We start from the raw sequence: 24,186 nt of genomic DNA, 5'->3' as shown, positions 1-24,186 counted from the left end.
ATATATCTAAAGTATTATATCATATATATAATAAAAATTATGTACAAATATTTCGTGTACTTTCATGTATTTCGTGTGCCCAAAATGAAAACTCATATCCGACACAAAATCTACCGTGTAATTTCGTGTTCGTGTACTTTCGTGTATCAAAAATCTTTCGTGTTCGTGTACTTTCGTGTATCAAAAATCAAAACCCATATCCATGACATTTCGTGTTAACGTGTTACAGTCTTCCCCAATCGCTCATTAGGGACCGGATAAATAAATAAATTACCTTAAGATAAACTAGCTGCTACTAGTACTGATTTTCTACGATGATTAGTCTAATCCTGATTAAGTTGGTTGATATGATTAGTCTATTCCTTGATGGGTCCTGAATTATCACCTATTTTTGAGTGGCGGCAGACACTTTATTTACAGAAGCATAATGGAAAGAGTTGGTCAAAGAGAAGTGCTAAGTGGGAGACAGATGATTCTTGCAAAACCCTTTTCATTGGTTAAGGGTCGATACAAACCCCACTCAGATGTTTTCATCAACCACCATATTTCTGTGTCCATGGACTTTTCTTACACTTCTTTCCACCATTAAACACTTCTCAGGTTAAGCATTCAGCAAGTCCGCTAACAGCTAATTCCCAAACAGCGCCATCAGAGCGCCATCACCTTCTTCCATTGCCCGGTGTCGGGAATTCAACATCCGGCGAGGATGTTCCCGACACCAGAAAAAACAAAGAGGTGCACATACACACACACACACACACACACAAAAAAAAAAAGAAAAAGGGGTCATGACATTTATGATCATATAGGATGGCAAGCCACCAACAATGAGTATTTAAATGTGATACAGTACTAAGCTGGTACCAGCACATATCTTAAATACAACCATTTTTTCAGCAAGAGTCCCTGCATAATTGAAACTGAAAAAAGTTGCAAGTCTCCAAACATAACATATAAATGTATAACAGGCCAACAGCATACACCAAGCAAGATTCTTTGCCATGTATATTAAAACCAGCAGAGCAACCCCACAATAAGGTATAAACAACCATTTTCACTAGAAGATAAAAGATACATGTTGGCAATATGGGCCTCACACATCACATTTAAGGACAGACACATCTGCAGTTGATGACAGATTCTTTGTCATGAAAAAACTAATTAAAAGTCCAAAAGTGAGCCATGCATTGCAGCAGACAAAGCAGAAGATGATGAAGGAAAAAACAAGAATAGAAATGAAAATAAAAAGGGTAATTTTATTCATTAAAGCAGTTCTTAAAACTGTTCCCATCAGTACAAGTATAGACAACAGAGGAGAGGAGGAAAGGACATCACTAGGTTAACAAGAGAGAACATCTAATAATTAGCTTTGTACCCACTTAGACTAAAATGTTTAAACTTACAATAGAGCTACCTAACCCTAGCATTAGCAGTCTTTCTTTTCCTCCCTCTCTTTATAGATTGATCTGTTAAACAAAGGACCTTGTATCTGGTATGTAACTCAAGATCTCTATAATGTTACAGATCAGTCATCTATATTCTATAGTCTACACTTTGTCAAGACCAGCCCTACTATCTTTACAGGTAAAACAAGAGTAATGGAAAATAAATTTACCAACACCATGAAGTCACTTCCATCTTCAACTATCATACAGTTAACATTAGATTAACAGCAGGATGTTAAAGGCTTTTACGGGTCCACTTTAACCCATTCATAACGTCCGGGAAGAGGCTTATCGTTCACAGGATCATAGTTGTACCTGAAAATATAATGTGTGGACTACGTGTTAGCTTATGGTATCATATAAAAGAATCCAAGGATATATCAAAAATGCTATAGGATAAATTTTGTACTTCTCTACAAATTCCTTTTGCTGCTGCTTTTCAGCACTGGAGAAAAATGTGTCCATGTCATTTGCCATTGGTATGTCTCTTCCAGCTAAACTTTGTGGTGTTGTCCGATTGCCGTCAGTCATGTTCACAGATTTAGTAGTAGAACTAGGGGTTCCTACAGTGTCAGGAACCCGTATCAAACTGCATGGAGTGGTCTCCCTTGTACCCCTGCCCTCAAACACAATTTATTTTAGATAAACAATTAGTTACAGCATCCAAGATTAGTGAACATGTACATGTACGATAAACTTTGTAACAAAAGCTCCTACAAAGCACCAATACAATTGTGAAACTTCAGGAACCAAAAAATTGAAGTGAAGCATAAATTGGTTTTTACAAGGACCACAGGATTCACTGGACACATTATAAAACAAGGAAACAAAAAGAAAAGGCAGATAAACTTTTATTACATCCCTCATCCACTGAAGCAATCATGCAGGGTAGCCCCGCCTACAATTTAACTGGTTCATGGCCTACCAATCATTATAGCCTTTTGAAATTTAAGGACCCAAAAACAAATTGCATTCATTCATGCTATTGCTAAGGTAATGAAAGCTTTTGATTTCACCATGACTTCACAATGTAATTTGTAGAAAAAAGGACTTCGAAAGTGAATACTTATATTCTGTAGCAATCAACATCATATTAAAAAAAATAAAAATTTAATGTTAAAAAGGCATTGTACATGTACAGAAAGGTAAGATTTAACTTCGAAGCAACATGCATAAGCGCAATCCCTACCATATTTACCTACATAAGAAAACTGAACATATAATGCATTCATTACCTTTCTCCTATATGTAGCCAAAGAAAGAATGGCCTAAACCACAAAGATGGGAAAGCAACAAGCTAGACAGCTTAATTGCAAAACCAGCTAAAAAATTTGTAACAAAGGCCACATAAGCAGAACAGCCAAATTATGGATGAAGTAGGACAATTGCAGTCTCAAACAAATAAATAAAGAACTAATAATGGATGAAAGAGAGAGGTGATTGTAAGTTCTTATAATAACTTATCTCTTTCAATTTTTTCTAGATATAAGGAAATTGGTGAAAAGTGATGGCACCATGATACAAATTTTTTGTTGAATCAAAGGGTATTTTAGACAGATTAGGAAATTTGAAGTAATAATTGCATGGTTGATTCAGCCGAATTGAAAGGCGAATAATGGATATAATAAATTTAACAGCAAAAATGTTGATCTACAACTACAGCAACAGAGCAAAGAAGGCACTACAGTTTATGAAGAGCAATAAAAACATGAAAAAAATATGCAATTACAACAACCACAGGGCCAAGTATATACCATAGGAGCAAATTGAAAAGAGAAGCATGGAAGCATTTTTATTGCATCTTTGGTCTATTATATTTAGCTTTTAAGCTCTTTGCTACTATAAATTTAAAGGGGCTAACTTATTCATCTTTGTTCCACAAATAAAGAATTATCAAATCAAGACTAACATGCAGTTCTATAAAAAAAATCACATATTAGAAATACCAAAAGGCAAAATTTTAAGATTTTGACACATATCGCAGTCTAAAAGAAATCAAAAAACCATGAAACATATACCACATATAATTTCATACAAACCCTTAAAATGATACAATCTTTGAGCATGTTACATTACAATAAAAGAAACCATTAGAAAACCCAAGGTAGACGAGTATTGATCTTACAAATTCCATAAAACAAAGGAAAAAAACAATCCTAAAAAAAATTAGTTCAAAGAACACAAAGATCAATTTTTTAAGGCTGAAAAAACAGATTATTAATAAAGGAAAGAATAACACAAAATATATATAAATAAACTCAACGCACACACAGTCACACACAATCACCTTTCTCTGCCATCAAAATCCACCATATTTTCCCCAAAAGAGCCCTCAATTCCACCCTCCACTTTATTTTGGCCCGCTTTCTCGCTCTCCTCCACACAACCCGACCCGAAATTGACCGACCCATCTCCCAATCTTGCCCGAAAATTGGGGTTTTGCCTTCTGGGTCTCTTCAAATCAGCCCCAATTACAATTTTCCGAAGGCGGCGGCTCCTTAGCTGAAGATAATCAGATGGGGTTTGTAAAGCTAGGGTTTTGGCCCGAGTGCGCACTCCAAGAGGGGAATTGTGCTGTGGTGCTTCGCATTTTGTGTTCGATTTTCTCAAATACTTGCCCATTTTTGAAGTTTCTTGATTCGGGGTTTAATTTTTCATGAAGATTGAGGTGGGTTCTGGGTGTTTTAGAGAGAGAAGAGAGGGGTGGAGTGGTTCGGTTAGAGAGAGAGTAAGTGTGTGTTTTTAGTGTGTGTGCAGAGTTCGGAGGAGAGAGGAGGAGAAAATGACAGTTTTTGAGGGGATGTACGCTACTTTTATTATGTCTCGTGCTGTGTCGATAGCAATATATTAGGATTATAGTTCTGGAGAAAAATCATTTTAACTGTGTTTTATTAAACTGCTCCATTGGGCACGACTAGATAGCCCAATAGTGGGTTTATTGAAACATCAGATACCAATTTGTAAGATATATAATAAGCTTGTATTGTTAAAAAAATTACTCCATTCAATTTGTTGGAGTTATATCCGAGCACTTTTAAGCTTGTAGAAATATATTTTTTACTTTTAAGCTTGTAGAAATATATTTTTTGAATTTTGAATTTTTGAGGATATATTAAAATTGCAATACAGAAAAAATATGTAAATATTACTGCACTTAATAAGTGTACCTTTTTTCAATTTTATTATCTCTCTCGAAATCATAAAACCTCTCGGACTCTTTTTTCTTTAGGTATCACCGAACACTTTTATCGGTTTTCATCTATATAAAATTCTAAATTAACTGTTTTTTGCCTTATTCTTTGTTCCCAGAAATACTACGGTAGAAGTAAGGATTTCAACCTTTCTAGGTTGTAGCGTTTGTTTGATTAAATCTTGAATAAGTTTTATTTTCAATTTATTTGAATTTTTTCATTCTCTCCTCGCGAGGGTTTGGTGTATTTTTATGTGTTTTGGTGTAATTTAGTTTCCAGCATATTATTCTGTTGAATTTTGAAAGCGTTGATTCACTGATAAAGATCTGTAAGATAATAATTACGATTTTGATTCAATAATAAAGATTGTATGAGATAATAATTACGATCGATAGCTCAAACTAATAGCAAGGGAGGTATCTACGTCAGAATCCACCAAATCGTCTGCATTGAACTCTGGATTTTCTTCATCTTCCTTGTTTTCTACTCCTTCCTAAAGCTTTTCTTTTTATTCAACTTGTAGACTGGGTTTTGTTATAGAGATGTTGTCCTAGCAGTTTAATTGCCATCAGCAAGCCTTTTTGCTGCTATCACTCCAACTTGTTAAGTTATTTTCTTGACGGTTGGCACCCGTAAATAATCCTTCATATTTAAGGCCACTTGAAAACCAGATTCATGGACAATTAAAACAAAAAGACTACTTTTAATCAATAATATATAGTTAGGGTTTTCTCCCTACATCTTCAATTTTGAGAGTCGACTCCCGTAATCTGGATTCTAACCGCCACTTCTCCATCTTTTAAATCTTGATCCATTCACCGATTAAGTCATTTTCGATCTTCCATCCTCTCTTTCATATTTCAGTTTTTTCATAAAATCAAGATCTATAAGATCCTGTTGAGTATCTTGTTATCAAGATTCTTAGTCGTGCTCAAATTTTTGGTATGTTTGTATATTATGTTTTGTGTGTGTTCCGTACGGTTGTCGAAAATTTACGGGTGGTGGAGATCGCAAGAGCTCAACTTTCACAACAAAAACTTGTTCATATTTTGGGGGCATGTTGCTCCAATATCAGTTGATGTAACTGATAGTTCTGAATGTTAGGCTACAAATCATGGTTATGTGAAGGTTAATCGTTATGTTACTAGTTTCACAAGGATGTATATTGGATTGCTCGATATGTAATTATAATATTTTTTGGATCAAAAAATTTGAATATACTAGATGTTAAGCTATGTGTATATAAAACGGCTATTATTTAGCTCGTTCTTTGTTTCCCAGTCAGATTGTAGTTGACAGTTCGAGAATTTGTCCCAACTGAATTCCGGTCAATGCTTTCGATCAATAAAATTACTTGTGTGTCAAAAAAAGATTACTTTTTGAAAGGAGTTGTTTTATCTTTTCTGTTCAATTAAAAAAGAACAATGTCACCATTCATCAATTTATAAATTTATTTTTTTATTTTAAATTTCAATAAACTATTTTTTTATATTATAATTAAGCTGATCAGCTATCGAAAAACCGAAAGAAAAAACACCAAAGCACCTATGTACGCAGTGGAAGAACATTCAACATTGGATTCTCTCTTTGAGGGGCCACATGGGGAAGCACAATTTTGTGGGTCAGTTTAATATTTTATGTGTAGTTTAATGTTCACCGGGTCCCACTAAGACTAAGCGTGAGTGAAGAAGCAAAGCGTACAAACACGGAGAAAATCGCGCACAAATTTCGAAGGGGTCTATTCACGTACATTCCGCTGCCAAAGTCGTTGGCCCCACAATAATAAAAATATTTTAAGTGCATTTTTTAATTGAATTGTTATTTATTGGTATCATAATTCATAACTAAGAATGCTACAATCTAAAATGATGAAAATCTTAATTTTTTTAATTATTTATCTTTATTTTTAAAATATGATTATAGAAAAATATGTAACATCATTTTAAAGATAAATCAAAATATTTTATTATCTTGTTATTAATTTTTATCTAATAAATTATGTACATTAAAAAAAAATCTAAACATTTAAATTAAAATTAAACTTGTGGTGTTCATATAATAAAAATTTTAAATTAAATTTTTTACTTATGAAGTTATAATATGAGATGTTGAATATATTAGTTTTGTTATAGTATTTAATTTGTCAAATTTGATTCATAAATATTTGTATAATCATTAAAAAGTTTATCTTTCTGTTTTTATGCTATTACACTGATTAAGGACCGAAAAAATTGTGAATTTTCCATTTTGTTTTGGGATTTCAATTAAATATTAATTTATATATTAGATTTGGTTCTATTATTATAGATGTGCAATCATAGTTTGTTATTATTTCATATTACTAAATTGGAAATACTATTAAGATTAGATATAGAGATATCAACAAAGCAAATATGAATTTTCTGAGTATAACACACACATGTATATTTCTATATTTTTTCTTTAATTTTCACTTATTTTTTGTTATATAGATTATTTTTTTTGTTTGAATATTATTCATAGTTTTTCGATTGCTCCCTCATTAGTTGGCCTTGGTGAGACCCAGTTTACCACACTTTTTCGTTCAGCATAAGTTTCAAAATATCGTTATCAAAAAATATATTTGAAATATTATTTTGTAATCCAAAACAATCTTATGACATGTTGTGGATTTGATCTAATAATATATTCGGAAATTTAGATTTGGATTTCACTGAAATTCTTAGAAATTTAGATTTGGATTTCATTAAAATCGAGACATTCAAATATTAGATTAAAATCGAGACATTCAAATATTAGATTTGGATTTCATTGAAATTCTTAAGAATTTAGAGATTTGGATTTCATTGAAATCGACATTCAAATATTAGTATAAATCTGATAGTTTGAAATGACAACTCATGTCATTTGAAATTCATCATTTACAATTCAAAATGCAGCGTTCATCCATCTTTTAACTTTTACCACCACATCATTTGGCATTTTAAAATCCTAAACCTGTGTTTTCAGATCTAAATGTAATAAGATGTAGCGTTTTTTTTCCAAAAACAAAACACTGAACTATTGTGCGTTAGTAAGTGACATTTCAGGTCATTTCTCCCGATTCTGGTCTTTTAGACATTGCTTGTGAGAATCGCGGTACATGGAGTCTTTTCTCTAAACGCGGAAGATATTTTCATAATTTATGATTTTCTTTCCCTTTTTGGGTTTTGAAAAACATTTTAAAAAAAAAAAGAATAAATGCCCGAAAGTGAAATCAAGGAGTATAAATGTATAATAGCTTGTCAACTTCTACGTGAAATTCGGTACAGAAAGGATCTCCTAGCCATGCACCTGTAAAATAATTAACAAGCTTCTCCTGTGTTAGTTGGATTTTTTCTACCTAGTTATAAGTTACTTGCTATTTTTCTGGCATGCACTTTGATCACTTTCCATCCTGCACTGTCAAGTTTTTCAATCATCCTGTTTTTACCAATTGTTTTTTATATATATGCAAAAATTAGGCGGATGCAAAAATGTTGCAGAGGGCTGCAAGCAATGCATATTCATGGTGGTGGGCTAGTCATATCAGAACCAAACAGTCTAGATGGCTGGAACAAAGCATGCAAGGTAATGTTCTCACAATTTAAGGTTGCGTTCACTTGAACGGACTGAAACGAAAAATTATAAAGAAGTTTGACGGACAAAAAAGGAAATACGAGATAATACTGAGTAAATATGAGTGAGTCCAAATTTCTTAAGATGAAGATCGTGGGAAAACATGATGAAAAATGTAATGAGTATTCTTTTTGAAACATGCAGTTAGATTTTTAGTTCAAATAGTTCGAATGGAACGATGAAAGGAATCAAAGTTATAGACATTTTCTATAATCACCCCCAATTTAGAGTACAAATTTCATTCCACCCAAATGAACGCAGCCTAAGAGTTTCGAATCATACATGCACAGAAACAGAAATCTTTTCTATTTCTATTGAAAACAATGCAAATCTAATTCCTTGAACATTTTATTGATCTAGATATGGATGAGAAGGTGGAGTATGTGCTAAAGCTATTTCAAGAGGATGGAGACTCCTTTATCCAGAAGGCAGAAATGTACTACAAAAGGAGGCCTGAGTTGATAGAATTCGTCGAAGAAGCTTACCGTGCTTTCAGAGCTTTAGCAGAAAGATATGACAAGTTATCAACAGATTTACAGAAAGCCAACACCACAATTGCTACTTGTCTACCAGAGCAAGTCCAGTATTCTATGGATGATTACGACGACGATGATGATGATTTTGTTGCTGCAAAACCTCCAAAAGACTTGCCACAGGGACCGCCGCCTCCAAATGTTCCTAAGGTTCCAGATGCTCCAAAAAAGTTGTTTGTGACAGATGCCTCAAAGAAACATCATCAGAAGACAAAACCAACATATACTCAGATTAAACCTAAGGCGCCTCCCAAGTCTGGTTTGACAAAGGCCGAAGCATTTGCAGAGATTGACAAGCTTCAGAAAGATATCTTGGAATTGCAGACTGTGAAGGAGTATGTAAAGAGTTCTTATGAAAGTGGAATTGAAAAGTACAATGGCATTGAGAATGAGATTACGGAGAAACATGACAAGGTTAGTAGGTTGGAAGAAGAGTTTGGTATCGGAAGCCTAATTGAAGACAATGATGCAAGAACTTTGATGGCAAAAGCAGCGCTTAAGTCTTGCCACGACACACTGGCTCAGTTGCAAAGTAAGCAAATGAAGTCTAGTGTGGAAGCTGAAGCAGAGAGCCAGAAACTTGAGGAGGCTCGTCGGAGATTGAAATTACTTAAACAAGAGTTTTTCCCTGATCAAACTGACGATGATGAAATTAGACCGGATCAGCATTATGATCCAGAGGCAATAGCTAAAGAGTTTAATGTCAAAAATCAAGATGAACTTGGCCCCGAGGGACAGAAATTGGAGGCACTTAGAGATAAGTTTAAAGAAGAAATTGCTGCTAAATCTATCACCGTGACAGAAATGGCTCATAAGATTGACAATCTTGTCAGTACGGTGATCAACCTGGAAAGTTTAGTTTCATCGCAGACTGCTTTGATTGACAGGCTGAGAACAGAAGCAAGTGAACTGAACTCACACATTCGACACTTGGAAGATGATAAAGCGACTCTGGCAGATGACCAACAGCATTTGAGCAATAGAGTAAAGAATTTGGAAGACAAATTTAAAGGGCTCAATAATCTAAACCAGAATGTTGTGATATACAACACTAGCCTTCGAACACATTTCAATGAGGCTCGTAGTAGCCTTGATCAACTATCTGAGAAGCTTCAAAACGTAAAGCCAGATGCAGAGGAAGAGCGGATCACACAAGAAGCATCGGATGACAAAAAACTAGGAGTATCAGGTGGCGACAGTGAGATGACCTCCAATGCTTCAAAGACAGAAGAAATAAGTGCAGATACAAATACAACTAAACAGAATCAGATTACATTACCTTTTCTGGACCAAAAGAGTGATGAAGACGAAGAAAGACATGATAAACCGGATGAGGCAGAGAAGGAAGGTCTGTCCCAATCCACAGAGAAGCCAACCAACGTCGAAACATCAAACAAAGATGAAGAGCCTAAGGAGGACCTGAACTGGCCGCAGTTGCTCCTGAATGGTTTAGAAGACAAAGAAAAGATTCTTATGAAAGAATACACTACAATTTTACGAAACTACAAAGATGTCAAGAAGAAGCTTCTCAACCAGGAGAACAAAAATGATGACCTCTTTCAAACAACACTACAGGTAAGAGAACTGAAAAAAGCTGTTGCTAAGAGGGACCAGGAGATCCATTCTCTGAGGCAAAAGTTGCAAGAAAACGCGCCAGAAACAAGTACCTTGCCTGAACGCGAAGTACCACATTCTCCTCCAAAAGATGTACCCGAGGATGGAATCAAGACTCCGGTCAGTCCTAAACCACTCTCACCAGTGGAGGAAATGCTAAGGAGCCAGATTGATTCCATCCTCGATGAGAATCTTGATTTCTGGCTACGGTTCAGTGCCACATTTCAAAAAGTCCAGCAATTCAAGAACGAGATCAGAGACTTACAGGATGAAATATCATCATTCAAGACAAGGCCAGACAAAAAGTCCACCACAGATGAAGTTCACGCAGACATAAAATCAGAAGTTCGCGCAGTTTTCAAGCACCTCAACGAGATCAAAGCAGGCCTAAAACTCTGGCTAGAACAGAGCGAATCACTCAAGGAAGAACTCCAACGCAGATTCTCATCCTTATGCAACATTCAGCAAGAAATAACGTCTGCATTGAAGGAAGGCGTCGAGGAGGACGAGATCACATTCAGCAGCCATCAAGCTGCAAAATTTCAAGGTGAGATTCTGAACATGAAGCAAGAGAACAATAAGGTGAATGAGGAGTTGCAGACAGGGATGGATCATGTGTTTTCACTGCAAACTGAGTGTGAGATTACTCTAAGAAGACTCGATAACGAATTCGGGCTGACAGAGAAGGCAGCATTGAGGTCTAATAACAGGCCTCGAGTTCCCCTGCATTCATTCATATTTGGTGTTAAGGAGAGAAGGAAGAAGCAATCCATTCTTTCTTACATGCAACCTTCAAAAAAGTCCAACCCTTGATGTAAAATATTCATTTGAGATCTAGATAAATCAGAAATAGTCATTTTCTACATGCCTAACTACATTTCAACTTCCTTAAAAATATTAATCATTAAGTAGAAATATGTATATTCTTTGTGTTCTATCTAAAAATATATCCCCGTCCCATTTCAACTAGGCCTATTTCTTTTGGGACGCATTTGATACGCTCAACCATATCAATTAATGCCTAAACGATAGAGGATAAACTCTTAACCACTTGAGTTATCCAACCGTGCTCACGGTCGGACAAAATTATCATCCATCATCACTTATTTACTCTCAAACCGTGCTCACGGTCGGACAAAGTTTATCATCCATCATCACTCATTTACTCTCACTCATATATTTACATTTGTCTAACACAGTAACACTGATGAATTGGACCTAAAATGTATAACAATCTGAATTTATTTAACTTAAATTATTATATATTCATAATAAATGGTTGAACAGTAAATCAAACCGCATAAATCTGGTTGTGATCGATTTTATAAAACCGCTATTTGCGATTGATTCGACTTTAGTTTCGTAACCTGACTAACCTAATTGATCCGATCCGAATCGTGTCCAACCCTAATTTTTTTTATTCCACTGTGAGAGCCACAATGAGTCGCCAATCCAAGATTAAGCAAACTCTGAGAGAATATGACAGTTGACAACAAAAAACAGAGATGCAAATGCAATGAAGGTGGCGGACGAGTTCCCCGTGAGTGATCTGATTTTTACAAATTTTTGAGCAAATAAGGAATGGAATGTAACAATACTAAACTCTAGATCTCTTTCAAAGCTACCGCAATCAACTCTAAACTTCTTGTAGCACGTCCCAACAGCAGGAGCAGGAAAACCCTAGACCTCTTTTAACACTACCACTAGATCTTTTGTAGCACGTCCTAACAGCAGGAACAACTTTGTCGCGACACTTTTTTACGAAGTTCAACAACTGTCGCCTTAGACATTGCTACAAGTGACGCAATTTCCAGACAAGGGAGCACAGGGAATTGCCACACGGCGAGGATATGTTTAATTACCGGCGCCCAGATGGAAGCTTGCCTATAAGACTCCACTTTGGTTTGTCTTTCAAGTGGAATTGCAATCTGGAGCTCCATTTTTTCTGCAATTCAACTGAATATTGTTAATTACAAACTGATGATACCATTTCAGTTGAGCTTTTGTTTCTCTGTTGTTTTCGATATATTCACGTTTTTCAACAGAATTTCAATGTCCTTTGATGCAACGCACACTAGGCCACAGAGAAGCAACAAATTTGGCAATTTGTGTGGTTTCTTCATTGTAAGTTTACTAGCTAAGAACAGCACTCCTACAATCCAGGACTCTAATTATGAATGCATGTCGATATATCGTAATTTCAAAACCGAGTGCACTCCAGCACGGATGTAAATTGAACTAGTATCTTCAACATTGTTCAGGAAAAACATATTTGCACTGCTCATTCGAAAGCCTAGAGAAGCTGTATTTACCATTAACCATGTCTCAAGCATTTGTGTGTCCATCCAAGAGAAATATCAATGCTAGATGAAGATACAGAACGGTTGATTAGGCCTTAAAAACAAACTTTACAATATGACAAATTACTTCAGTTCAGTTAGAACATGTGCCATGTAAAGGAACAGGAAAACTGAATGGGTCTTGACAGATTGCATTAGTTCACATCAGGACAGGACAAATCCATCAAGTACCACCAGCGCAGAAAACGAATTCATGTATTACCATATTTCTTTAACAAAGGCCATATATGAAAGGCCATACTATTATGTTCAAGAAATATACTGAATCATGACATTGTGATGGATGAAGCTAATACATTCCAAGGAATATTGTTTATTTTTATTCTACAAAAAACTATAATTGGACAAGTGACGATCAACAAGAACAAAACACTATATTACTAAAGCACTTTGTGCCTTTCGTTACCTTTGTAACATTGGTTTTGGTGTCATCTGATCTTGCATTATGAGGAGATATGTTGATTCTGTCAATTGTGCCCATCTGCGGGGCATTGATATTTACTTTAGATGAACATAAAGCACGCTGCATACCCCATATGGCAAGCGGCCTCATGTAGACCAGAGAACGAAAATGACCATCCATTGTCCATGCCTCTGGAGTTTGAAAAGCATATCTACATATACAGAAGCATATATATGAATCCAAATAGCAGCAAAAAGAAGATATCTTGTGCAACACGGTACTACGATTCAATTTTGCAGAGCAGATGATGCAGCAAGTATGGTTGTAATAAAATACACACGAAAGCACTGATGTATATGTGTATACAGTATACTTACCCAAATCCGTCATCAGACCACCCTGCAAGGAATATACCTTCTGCGGTTGTGAAAGCCTGTTCCTTCATACCAGCATGAATCATGGTAGCTGCAAGCCCATAGGTAACCCCTGCCCATACTTCACGGGATTGCATGCAGGTGTCATCCACTTTTCCATCAGGATGCATTCCATTTACAGCACCCATCTTTCCTCCTCTCACTTTCATAACATTGAAATCATAGATCTTCTGGAGGGAACTGCGGATCTTCGAATCATCAAAGAGATTTGGCAATCCCGAGGATGCCGTGTACCATTGTCCAGCTAGTTGATCCGCTTGGATCGATTTACTGTTGCTGCTTGATCCACTGTCATAATTAAAATACATCCCATTCCAGAGTTTTGCTTCAAGTATCGATTTGGCTTTCATAAATTTGCTTTTGTATCTTTCTGCAACAGACCTGTCACCTAATTGCAAAGCCATTGCCACTGTAGCTTGAAGTGCAGCGACCCATAAACAACCACAATAAGCACTAACACCATGAACTGTCCATGTATCATAAGTTTGATCGGGGAATCCATCATTCTCAATAAGACAATCTCCATCCCTGTCAAATTGTTCCATGTACTCCATTGCAGCGCAAACAGCTGGCCATACATCAGCTCCAAATGTCAAATCTCCTGTTGCAGCAAAATCTCTATACACCTGAAGGACAAATTTCGGATTAAGATCCTTCCACTTGCTTGTATCATGTATATTGTAAGCATTCATTTCAAGCCAAGGGTCATGAGTTCCGAGATCATGAGGAACTGCTCCCCTGACCTTTCTAATACCCCAATTTCCCTCAGCCAGAAACTTAACTTTTCTTCCATCTTCGCATAACACAGCTTTTGCAAATTCACGCTGAATACTGAGTTCTATTTTGGGGAACAGCTCAAGAAGGGCAAAAGATGCATAAAAATGAACGTCGTATGTACACCACATTACGTACTCAACCCCTTCCAGGTATAAAAACCTACCCACGTCATCATCATTCACTGGATCTGAAAACCTGGAGGGGTATTCAAAGTGGTCTCTGTCACCTTCTTGAGAGTTTGCTGAATCATCTTCATCAGAACATCCCAAATGAGCGCCCTCTCCATCAGATGCTGAACCAGTTCTATCACAGCTACATAGTTTTGTTTTTTCTAGACCTCCATCTTGGTGACTCTTCACATTTACTTCGGTTACAGTACTATCTGTAGAATCTGCAATTTTTGCTGGAGGTGGGACAGTGTTTGCAGCAGGGGCTAGTGAATCTGAAGGAAAAGACAGATAGTTCGTGTTTAATCCAACCTAATGTAAGACAAATGTAACAACTTGAAGACGATAAAATCAACTGAGGATGACTAATTACTTATGTCATTCAGGACAGGTGATTAAATTATATACACTTATAGCTGCACCAATAGAAGAGGTCCATCTACACATTTAGTAATATGCACTTAATAGGGATGCATATGCATTATGAATTAATGAGAATGTCTACCTTGGCAGCGTGCATTATATACTCAAATAGGTATTGTTAAGAACCGGTTTCAAGTAATTATTACATTTTGAGAGGTAACACTGATTTCCTTCAAGATGCTACAGGAGAGACAGACTAGTGTGTGCATTTAAGGACAATGTAACCAAGCAACTTTCTAAAGATGCATACCAATCCAAACTGTTCCACCAGAAACCAGAAAGTAGAGCTCATTAAATAAAGTAAATTTGTACCTGAAAAAAAGAATAAAGAGATTGTTATATAAGAGTTTAATAACTTCTCTCAATTAAACTTTGTGAATGCCACAGAAGTTGATGAGGCTGCTTTAATGTCTTACTCTCACCTAGTACGTGCGTGTAGTGGTGTAAAGTACTTCAAAAATGTCGGTATCACAAATATACATACAAATAAGATGCTCACAATACGAAAAAGCTCTAATACAAACATCAGACTTGGATGACACAAAGAGTAAATGACAGCTATTGCATTCATAAATCTCCATGAAGTGGAGTTTTTTGATTTTAGTCACACAAAATAATCAAGTTCCTACATTGTATGAAGATAATTTGCCGACATGATACTGATTTACATGTGTGCTTGCAGGATTGTGGTCAATGAGGTTTAGGTAAAGCAATCAGAGGACTAAAGTAGGCGTTATATAGATTTTACAAAAATAAAAATGATGGATTAGAATTGCATATTATTGGTTTACCATTCTGGTAAAGTCTCGTCTTCAAGGACAGGACTCTGCCAATTCTCAATTTCTTCTTCCCACCGCTTATAATCTGATGAAACATATATGAACTTATTAGCTCGTATTCTGCTATGCTTACTGAAAACACAGCATATACATGACATTCTGAATTTCACAGGAATCGAGGATGCAGAAGCTACATACTTCTAAGAGCGTCATGCACCAAGTCTGAAGCAGCCCTTTCAGAATTACCATAGTATTTTGTGTACCTCCTACAACAGATAAAGTAATTTGTAATTTACAACTGTGACATGCAAACTGTAGCTTAAAAGGTAAGAGCCATTATACTCTATACAATGCCATGTGTGTAATTTGCAGATGCAGCCATGCATGTAAGTGTAACCTTATGCAAGTTAAGAAAACCGCATGCTACCTAAGTCTCTTATACATAAAAATTTGGAACAAAAATTGTAATTTCGAGCTGTAATAATATCTTGGAGTACTATAATACTGATATGTACAGTTCTTTCAAAATCATAGCCGCATATAAGGGAAAGTTACATTTTTTTTTAATTATTACATTCTATTCGAAGATGACTTAAGTTTAAAAAGAGAATATATGTATTAAAAGGCTACCAAAAGTAGGAAACCATGCTAGCATAACATAACCAACCAAATTCATAAATAAATGAAGTAAAGAAGGATAACTATATACATGTAGCTACCTCCGGTAAGATTTCCCCTTGGAAAATTTAACTTTCGGTGATGACCATGCAAGTGCAAACGCAATGGTGCATTTTCCATGAGGCTCAATTGTTGCTGAAGCAGAAATTGCAGCACAATTCGTCTCTCCAGGTGATGAAGGCATACTTGGTCCAGCATTGAAGTTATCTCTCTCAAATTGTCCGTTCTTAAGTCGACAAAAATTGATAAAGTATTTAGGTATTGTTGCATTAGTTATAGAAGATATTTAGACTTTTGAGGCAGAACTATCATTGAACAGCTATATGTCTAGAGTTGAAACAGGGATAACAATTGGACGGATATTATATACTTTCAGCTAAAGAAAAATAGCCAAAGACAAAGAAGAATGCAGATAATATCATTACCTGTACCATTTTATCCCACATGTCCTTTGCTGTAGGACAGGTTCCTTCAGACAGGCCAAATGATGGCAAGACAGTAACTGTAACATTCTGTGTTTCACAAGCAGCAATGGCATAAGTAACAGGATGGTGTCCTTTTGCAGTCCTACAAACAACAAGAAACTTCCATCAGGAAATTTGAAGTCTTAAATCACATCTTTAGAAAGCAATTTTTCAATGTGTATACTATCAGCGCACAGTTTCATACAAGCACAAGTTCATAAAACATCGAAAGTAATCAATCCTTCTTAATTATTCACAATTCTTTAAAATTTTATCAGGGCATATTGGACCAATTTTTTTACCATGTAAGGATTGTACCAGTACACATATGACACCATTTTTCATGGAAACAGGTATCATGTGTCAGGCACAGAGGTACATGAGAAGTTTGTCGTGGTGCTTTATAGCACAGGAAACACATGCATCACATGACTGTAAGCGTATAGTTCTAAACTCCTACTTCCCATATGCAGTCACATATGGACACATCAATGTGTCTGGACCTGGTATCAGACTACAAGTCCTATTATACAGGAATTTGAACTAATGAAAATACGATACCACTGCATGGTTGATGCAACTCCATGATCCCTCTCATTTCCTTTTCCATGCATACTAAGCCAAAACCCATGACCACTTTAGAGAGAGGGAAAGAGGGGTAGGCTTAATTATAACAGAGGGAAAAGAGGGCAAAACAAGAAGCAACCTGCAACAGCAAGTTACAACCTATTATCTTAATTATATCCTTTTATATAATTAGCGCAAGAGGGATATGTGGTATGGTATGGTATGGTATAGGTCGTGGTCCGCCAGCAGTATCCCTATCTCACAAAACTAACAACTAAAAGGTAAGTCCAACCAAAATCAGAAAACATAAATAATTTTATATTTGATAAACAGAATTAATCAATAAATATTTCCTGTAAATAATATGTAATAATTAAAATTAGATCCAAAAAATTAAAATAATATAAATTATAAAAATATAACTAAATTTTAAATTTTAAATTAAAATAAACTCAAAAAAAATCTTTATAAGAAATTCAAATAAAAATTTATATTAAAACCCAAAATTAAATATAGATAATAATAATAATATATAGTAAGTAATAAGTATCGCGTGCAAATGCACGGGTATGAAACTAGAGTTAATAATATAAGCAACACAAATTTGGACCTGCATCCTGCAGATAACTCTCGCAATAGGAAAAGTATCCTAGTTAACACTAAGAAAAGCCCACTTCATCCGGTCTAGTGCCAAAATATACCGTTGAAGGGGGAAGACAGAAGGAACGTGATATAGAGTATTGGTGCTCACTTTGGTTTTTTTCTTTTCATTTCTTTGTTTCTTTGGGGGGGGGGGGGGGGGGGGGGGGGGTCCTCCTTTCTTGTGGTATTTCGGATTTAAATGTGTATATGTTACTAAGCCACCTAAATCACATAATTCATATCACCAACCGCCCCAAGTATCCTAGAGTCGGGAGGTCAATAGTTATTTACTCTACAGCACTCAAACACTCTAACTAGTGTTAAACCTAAGATGAGACTTCATAGTTCAGAGTCTTCAGACAAGCGACAACAGAAGCATTATGGTAAATTAACAGTTACTGTACATTTATTCTGCAAAAAAATTATTTGACTAAGCATCCCTTAGGATTCTGCCAGCAAGTCGCTTTCTAATCAACTCCGGGGTTTCGCTTTCACCATATAAACTGATACAACCCAAGGAAATAATGCAAACCAACCGTCATATATAGCTTAAAGGTTCAATAACTTGCTTGTGATGAAGCAAAACACCAGAGACTCCATCTTCACCACTAGAAAAAGATAAACGAAAGGAAAAGAGGACTTCAGAATTATATCAAATCATTAGGAATCTTCACGCATATAATGTCATTTAATGCATACTTACATGAAAGGCTCGTTTACATGATCTCCAGAAAGGTGTGAAACTCCTCCTATAGAATTCTGTTGAAAGAACAGTGTCATCAAACATTTGCCTAGCAAGTAGAAGAAGCTGTAAGAGCAGAACAAGCTTACCGCCCAGGTAAAGAGAAGGCTGACATTTGCCCTTTCCTTCCCAGTATTCACCAACTAAAACATAAGCAAGGATAAGCCTATTAGCAGAGAACGATTAAATAATATATTGAGGTTATTTAGAAATATGCATTTACATGCTTGATATATATCAACAAAACCTCATTAGTCCAACTACAGTAATGAATATAACATAAAAAATGCTTCATGATGCCATTTTAAATAATCAATCTCATCCCATTATCTTTCCCTACTATACATAAACAATTTTATCAGCAATATATTAGAGTACCGATACATGCCCAACTTAAATGAATACATCAATGTCTCACACTGGCAATCAGGCAATTGCCATGCATAAAATTTCTAATTTAGAAAGCAGATGAACCCAGCTGAATTTTAGTCTTCAACTCCTCTGCTTGAAACAAGATATTAAACTACTGATAAGATCATGCTTTTCAAATATAAGTTCAACTTGCTTACAGTGTAAACGAACACCGTCGTCGGAAGACTGCTATCTTGATAATTATGTGGTATAAATGGTGATATTTGGCGACAACAGATTTTCAGCTCAGGATCAGGCTCACCTACAGGTACAAAAACATAACTATAAAGGTTCACATATACACATTATATAGACATTTAAGCTGAAATCAGTATATAGATACCATCATATACTGTCCATGCCCTTGGAAATAGTGCATGATATGTTGAATGTTGACCACTTAGATTCCACCCCCATGATGAAATGCCTTGATCAGAAGGTTTCCTGCGACGACAAGGCCAATGGCTTTGAGGTTCCGCCGGTAAAAATGCACAGAAGTTAATAAGCAACACATTATTATTTTAGAAGCATCTTGTAGAACTTCATATTACGACTGATGAAACATTTAACCACTACTCCTATTATGTTAATCACATTACAATTACTTCTCATATGATTGTTTTTCTTTTTCTTGCTATCCCATTCCTTTCCTAGGTAGTTCAAGTCTTTTTGCAGCTACACAAATTGAATGCAAGCCGAGACAGTTTTATCCAGAAACAAGAAAACTCTGTAACTTGCATTAGACTATTAGCTCATGCAAAGCAATGACTCAAGTTCATTAAATTTTCAATTCATTGCTGATATGAATTAATTAATAACTATGTCTATCACAGACCATTTACATTCTATAGCTTAAATAAAAGTCAAAGAACTAAGTTTCTTATATAATCTAGACTAATAAAATCTGGCCGAAATGACTTAAACGTGAGTCGAGACAAAACCCAAAGTTTGATTTGACTTGTTTTAAAATATAAATACCCTTAATTCACATGCCTAAGATATTATGCACACACTTTACAGGTTTTCTTCAGAGGCAAAATGAAGATACCCTGTGACTGACAATTATCACGAAACTGAGCACCAGAAACAGAAAAGCAAGGGTTCTAAGAGTAAGTCCAATGCAATGCTAAAAGAGGTGCTATTTCTATAATCTAGAATCAATTATAGAACATAGCACTCCAATGCAATGCTAAAGAAGGTGCTAAAATGGAAAAATGCTATACTTATAGATGTAGCTATAATTGCCACATGGGCATGCAATTGGAAAATCGGAGGGAAATGAATATAAAAACAAGTTTAATTTAGTTTTTTGTACTTGCGCTCATTATTCATTCTACATTTTAGTTAATTTTACATCTATTTGGTTCTATTTTAAAAGCATGCATTGGTGCATGATATCTATTTTAGCAACAAAATGTACTATTTGGTTTCATAAATTATAGCAATAGCCACATCTTTTTTAACAGAAGCATTGGACTTGCTTAAAGTAAAGGAAAACCGGGAGGGGGGATAAGTACGAGAACTTCCTGAAATATTTCTTACCCTAACCCATCATGTTGGCCTGGGGATAAAACAGATGCATATTGTTTGGCTCCACCCTCACGAGATATAAAAACCTGTGGTTCCGATTATCAAACAGAAATGTATATACCTTTAATATACTGCTACAGAGGTAACATGATTTCAAAGATGTATCAAAAATAGCAGAAGTGGTGCATATTCAAAGAGCTTACACCAAGCTGTAATTTTCATTGATTATGTAAACAAGAAAACAAAAAATAACAGATTGAGGGGGAAAGTATTACAGAGAACTGGTTGGCCATTATGGGAGAAGCATCACAAGTACCAGGAACAATTTGAAAATTTCTGAACTCGCCTCGAAAACCTCTAGTTATGCTACCGCTTCTGTTGTGTCAAAAATATATACTCATCAGTGGAATAAATATACTAATGTGCAGTAATAAGAGAGAAGCGTCCAATTTAATTCTTACCCCATCCCTCCAAGGGGAACCCCCTGTGATGCTGATGGCTTGCAACTTATACGAGTGAATGGATCAATAGGTGCTTTCTGCGCAATTTTAAGAAATATAGTTTCAGACTAGAAGGGAACTTCTTTCTGAGAGGATGCACCTCGACTTCTTTTAAATAAAAGATACAGCACAAGAGAATTCACAAATGTACCCTTCCATGGGAAGCCTCTTCCCTTACATATGACCACAGGCGCAAACCAAGTCGAACCTAGAGGCAATATTTAAGCCATCAGGTTCAGATTGTATAAAATATAGTTGCCAAGGATAAACACAATCTAGAAGGATGTTTGGTCAATCATAGTCTTTCAAAAAGGTTTGCTACCATCTTTATTGCTTCCTTGAATGTCACACTGAATTCCTTAAGAAGACCGGCATGGCTGTTTAATTTCTTTCTCCATGCTTGTACTGGTGGGGCAGCACTATCAAAATCAAGCTACAGTAAAAAGAAATCAGAACCATTTTAAGAGCAAATGAAATCTTAAAGCTTCCTATATAACATAATTATAGACAACAGTAAAGCTGAGGATAAACCCCCTCCACCAAAAACACAAAAACTATAAGGGGAAAAGCTTCATACATGATATACAGGCAAACAGAGGATTGTTGCCCTCATTTAAGCTGAAAGTGTGGCTACATACTTTCTTGATCAGGAAAGAATGGGTATCTAATGTATTTAAAAAACTTTGACAGCTTATAGTTTAATAAATGGACATTACAGACTATTTAACAGCCTAATATATTTAAAACTATAGTATTACAACTCTACTGCAAGTCTGAAGTCATGCAACAGAAAATTTTACTATGGGATATTTAAAACTCCAATCATAGTATTTTGGTTAGGCTAAAGTAAATTTTTCCAGAGTCATTAGAGATTGTCCAATCACTTGAAAATTTATCTTCGAACTGGATATGCAGTTTGTAATCCGGCCAAATTTTCTTGCACATGGTTTTTGGACTACTTCCTGTTTCTTTTCGATTATTCCTACTTCCTACACCAACATGTCTTTGGTTCTCTTTGCATGTAGATTAATAATGCATCAGTAAAACACTTGAAATTTAAATGCTTTCACCTAGCTTTTTTGTGACGTCTAGCAACCTATGTCATCCAATGGAGAATGCACAATCAAGAAAGGACAAAAAAGAGTTTATTCAAAGATCCTAAGAGAACAAGGCTTAACTGAAACTTCAACTATCTTCAACTCCAAAAGTGAACACAACAGTTAAGTCACAAGACTAGGATCCAACTAATCTTTAAAACAGAAGGTACCAAGTCAAATACATCACAAAAATTAACTTCTTGCAAACCAATATTAGCAAACAATAATACGACATTTACTAAGAATAGCAAAAAAACTTAAGAACTGATACTTGTCGAAAGACAGAGTGTTTCCTGCTATCTAAACTACCATGCCACCAATGTCCCAAAACCTTGCGACTTACTAGTGATACTATTTACATCCACACTTTAATCTTCTCATTCCAGATGAACTGATGATTTTCGGAACTGTATTCTATTACTTGAACCTATTCAATTTCTTGATATGCTTAGAAACTGCATTCAGTAAAACTTAAAAACCATAAGACCATACAAACAAAACACAAATATCTACATATATGCTATACTATTCAAAATAAAAGCCTTACCAATTGCAATGTTGCCTTGTGAATATACTCTTCAGGAGGCCATGAATTCTTCCTTTTATGAAACATAGTTCCACTAACCATATAGCCCACTTATTAGATTATCTACTGTATATGACTATATTCAACTCTCCTCAAATTCATACAAAACTATACACACACATTCCAAATAAGTGCCTTGAGCTCAAAAACAGAGATCAAAGATTAAAGCAAAAGCCAAAAAGATAGCTTGTCTTCCTCTCAAAGGCCTCAAACTACAACCCCTTCAAAAAACACTCAACTGGGTAGCTTAAAAAATCAAATCTTTTGTGATTTGAATGATTAAAAATCAAATCTTTTCACAATTCCACCAAATTTTAGGCAGAAAAAAACATGGGTTCTTGAAATTCAATACTAAAGTGGCTAAAAATGCAGAGATTTGACCACCAGAATCAAGATTTGAAGTGGGTCTGATTCAAGATTTTGACAGAAAAACTCAGAAATTGATTTTATTTTTTTCTTGTTTTGTTTTAAAGAAGATTGTGAATTTCAATAAAATAGAATACGTAAGAAGGAGATGATTATTCGACAACAGCTGTGGAGGAAGGTGCCTCAGCTAGTGCCAGGTGTTACTTTACTCATATTGGTATAATAATTTATACATTATTTATTAATTTATATAATTAATTAATCATTATATATAAGCACATGTATGATTTTAACGTGCACATAATAATTCTTTTTAATCTTTATGCGTGCGACATAATTTAAGGAGGCGGTAACTAGGGGTGAACATGGGTTGGGTTGGGCGGGTTTTTGGAAAAAAACTACCCAACCCAATTAATTCGGGTTAATAAAAGCTTAAACCGTTAATTGAAAAAAATTTATCTAACCCAACCCTACCCAACCCAATTAATTCGGGTTGGGTCGGATTGGTTTGGGTTAAACTTGCGAAAATAAATAAAAATTTAGTCATTCATCGCGACAGGAAAAAAAAAACTCACTCGCACACCGGTAGCTAGTAACAGTCGGCATACATATTTATAGTTACTCAGTTTCTATGAATCATTCACTAATATCAGTCGATGCGTAAGTTTTTGATCGAAGAGGGAAACCTATCACATTGGTGAAACATTTAAACAATGGTGAAATAATAGGAAATTGTTGTACACACACTCAGTTATGAACTCTTATTTATAATGTGTATATTAGTTCATTAACAAATCATTAATCATGTTCAAATTCCAAAAGTCATCATTTACATTTTATA

At 35.3% G+C, this 24,186-nt stretch overlaps 3 protein-coding genes across 5 annotated transcripts; 1 reads left to right on the top strand and 2 right to left on the bottom strand.

The window, feature by feature from the left end:
* Nucleotides 1–1,236: 1,236 nt before the first annotated feature.
* On the bottom strand, nt 1,237–4,274 carry LOC108200260 (cyclin-dependent kinase inhibitor 4). The gene is made up of 3 exons (XM_017368357.2): nt 3,733–4,274; nt 1,855–2,061; nt 1,237–1,760 (listed from the first exon to the last, which is right to left on the bottom strand). Exons 1-3 carry the CDS (start codon nt 4,065–4,067, stop codon nt 1,691–1,693), a joined length of 612 nt encoding a protein of 203 aa, XP_017223846.1. The 5' UTR covers nt 4,068–4,274; the 3' UTR covers nt 1,237–1,690.
* A 4,360-nt stretch (nt 4,275–8,634) lies between these two features.
* Nucleotides 8,635–11,232, top strand: LOC108201660 (kinase-interacting protein 1). Its single transcript, XM_017369948.1, has one exon. The coding sequence runs from the start codon at nt 8,635–8,637 to the stop codon at nt 11,230–11,232; it is 2,598 nt and encodes an 865-aa protein (XP_017225437.1).
* A 673-nt stretch (nt 11,233–11,905) lies between these two features.
* Nucleotides 11,906–23,539, bottom strand: LOC108202659 (uncharacterized). Of its 3 annotated transcripts, XM_064085607.1 has the most exons (20): nt 22,941–23,539; nt 21,619–21,729; nt 21,448–21,504; nt 21,258–21,334; nt 21,072–21,171; nt 20,809–20,882; nt 19,610–19,710; nt 19,425–19,528; nt 18,945–18,998; nt 18,817–18,872; nt 18,683–18,721; nt 16,866–17,007; nt 16,482–16,666; nt 15,961–16,028; nt 15,775–15,847; nt 15,234–15,295; nt 13,560–14,835; nt 13,186–13,393; nt 12,732–12,782; nt 11,906–12,364 (listed from the first exon to the last, which is right to left on the bottom strand). In XM_064085607.1, exons 1-19 carry the CDS (start codon nt 23,019–23,021, stop codon nt 12,777–12,779), a joined length of 2,874 nt encoding a protein of 957 aa, XP_063941677.1. In that variant the 5' UTR covers nt 23,022–23,539; the 3' UTR covers nt 11,906–12,364; nt 12,732–12,776. The 3 variants fall into 3 exon arrangements, with proteins under 3 accessions (XP_063941677.1, XP_017226644.1, XP_017226643.1); XM_017371155.2 differs by lacking the exon at nt 12,732–12,782 and having other exon boundaries at nt 11,906–12,375; XM_017371154.2 differs by lacking the exon at nt 12,732–12,782.
* Nucleotides 23,540–24,186: the final 647 nt, after the last annotated feature.

Source organism: Daucus carota, chromosome 9, assembly GCF_001625215.2.
Source record: "Daucus carota subsp. sativus chromosome 9, DH1 v3.0, whole genome shotgun sequence".
NCBI classification, from domain to species: Eukaryota; Viridiplantae; Streptophyta; class Magnoliopsida; order Apiales; family Apiaceae; genus Daucus; species Daucus carota.
The sequence above is the reverse complement of the archived record's forward strand: the minus strand, read 5'-3'. Positions and strand labels throughout refer to the sequence as shown.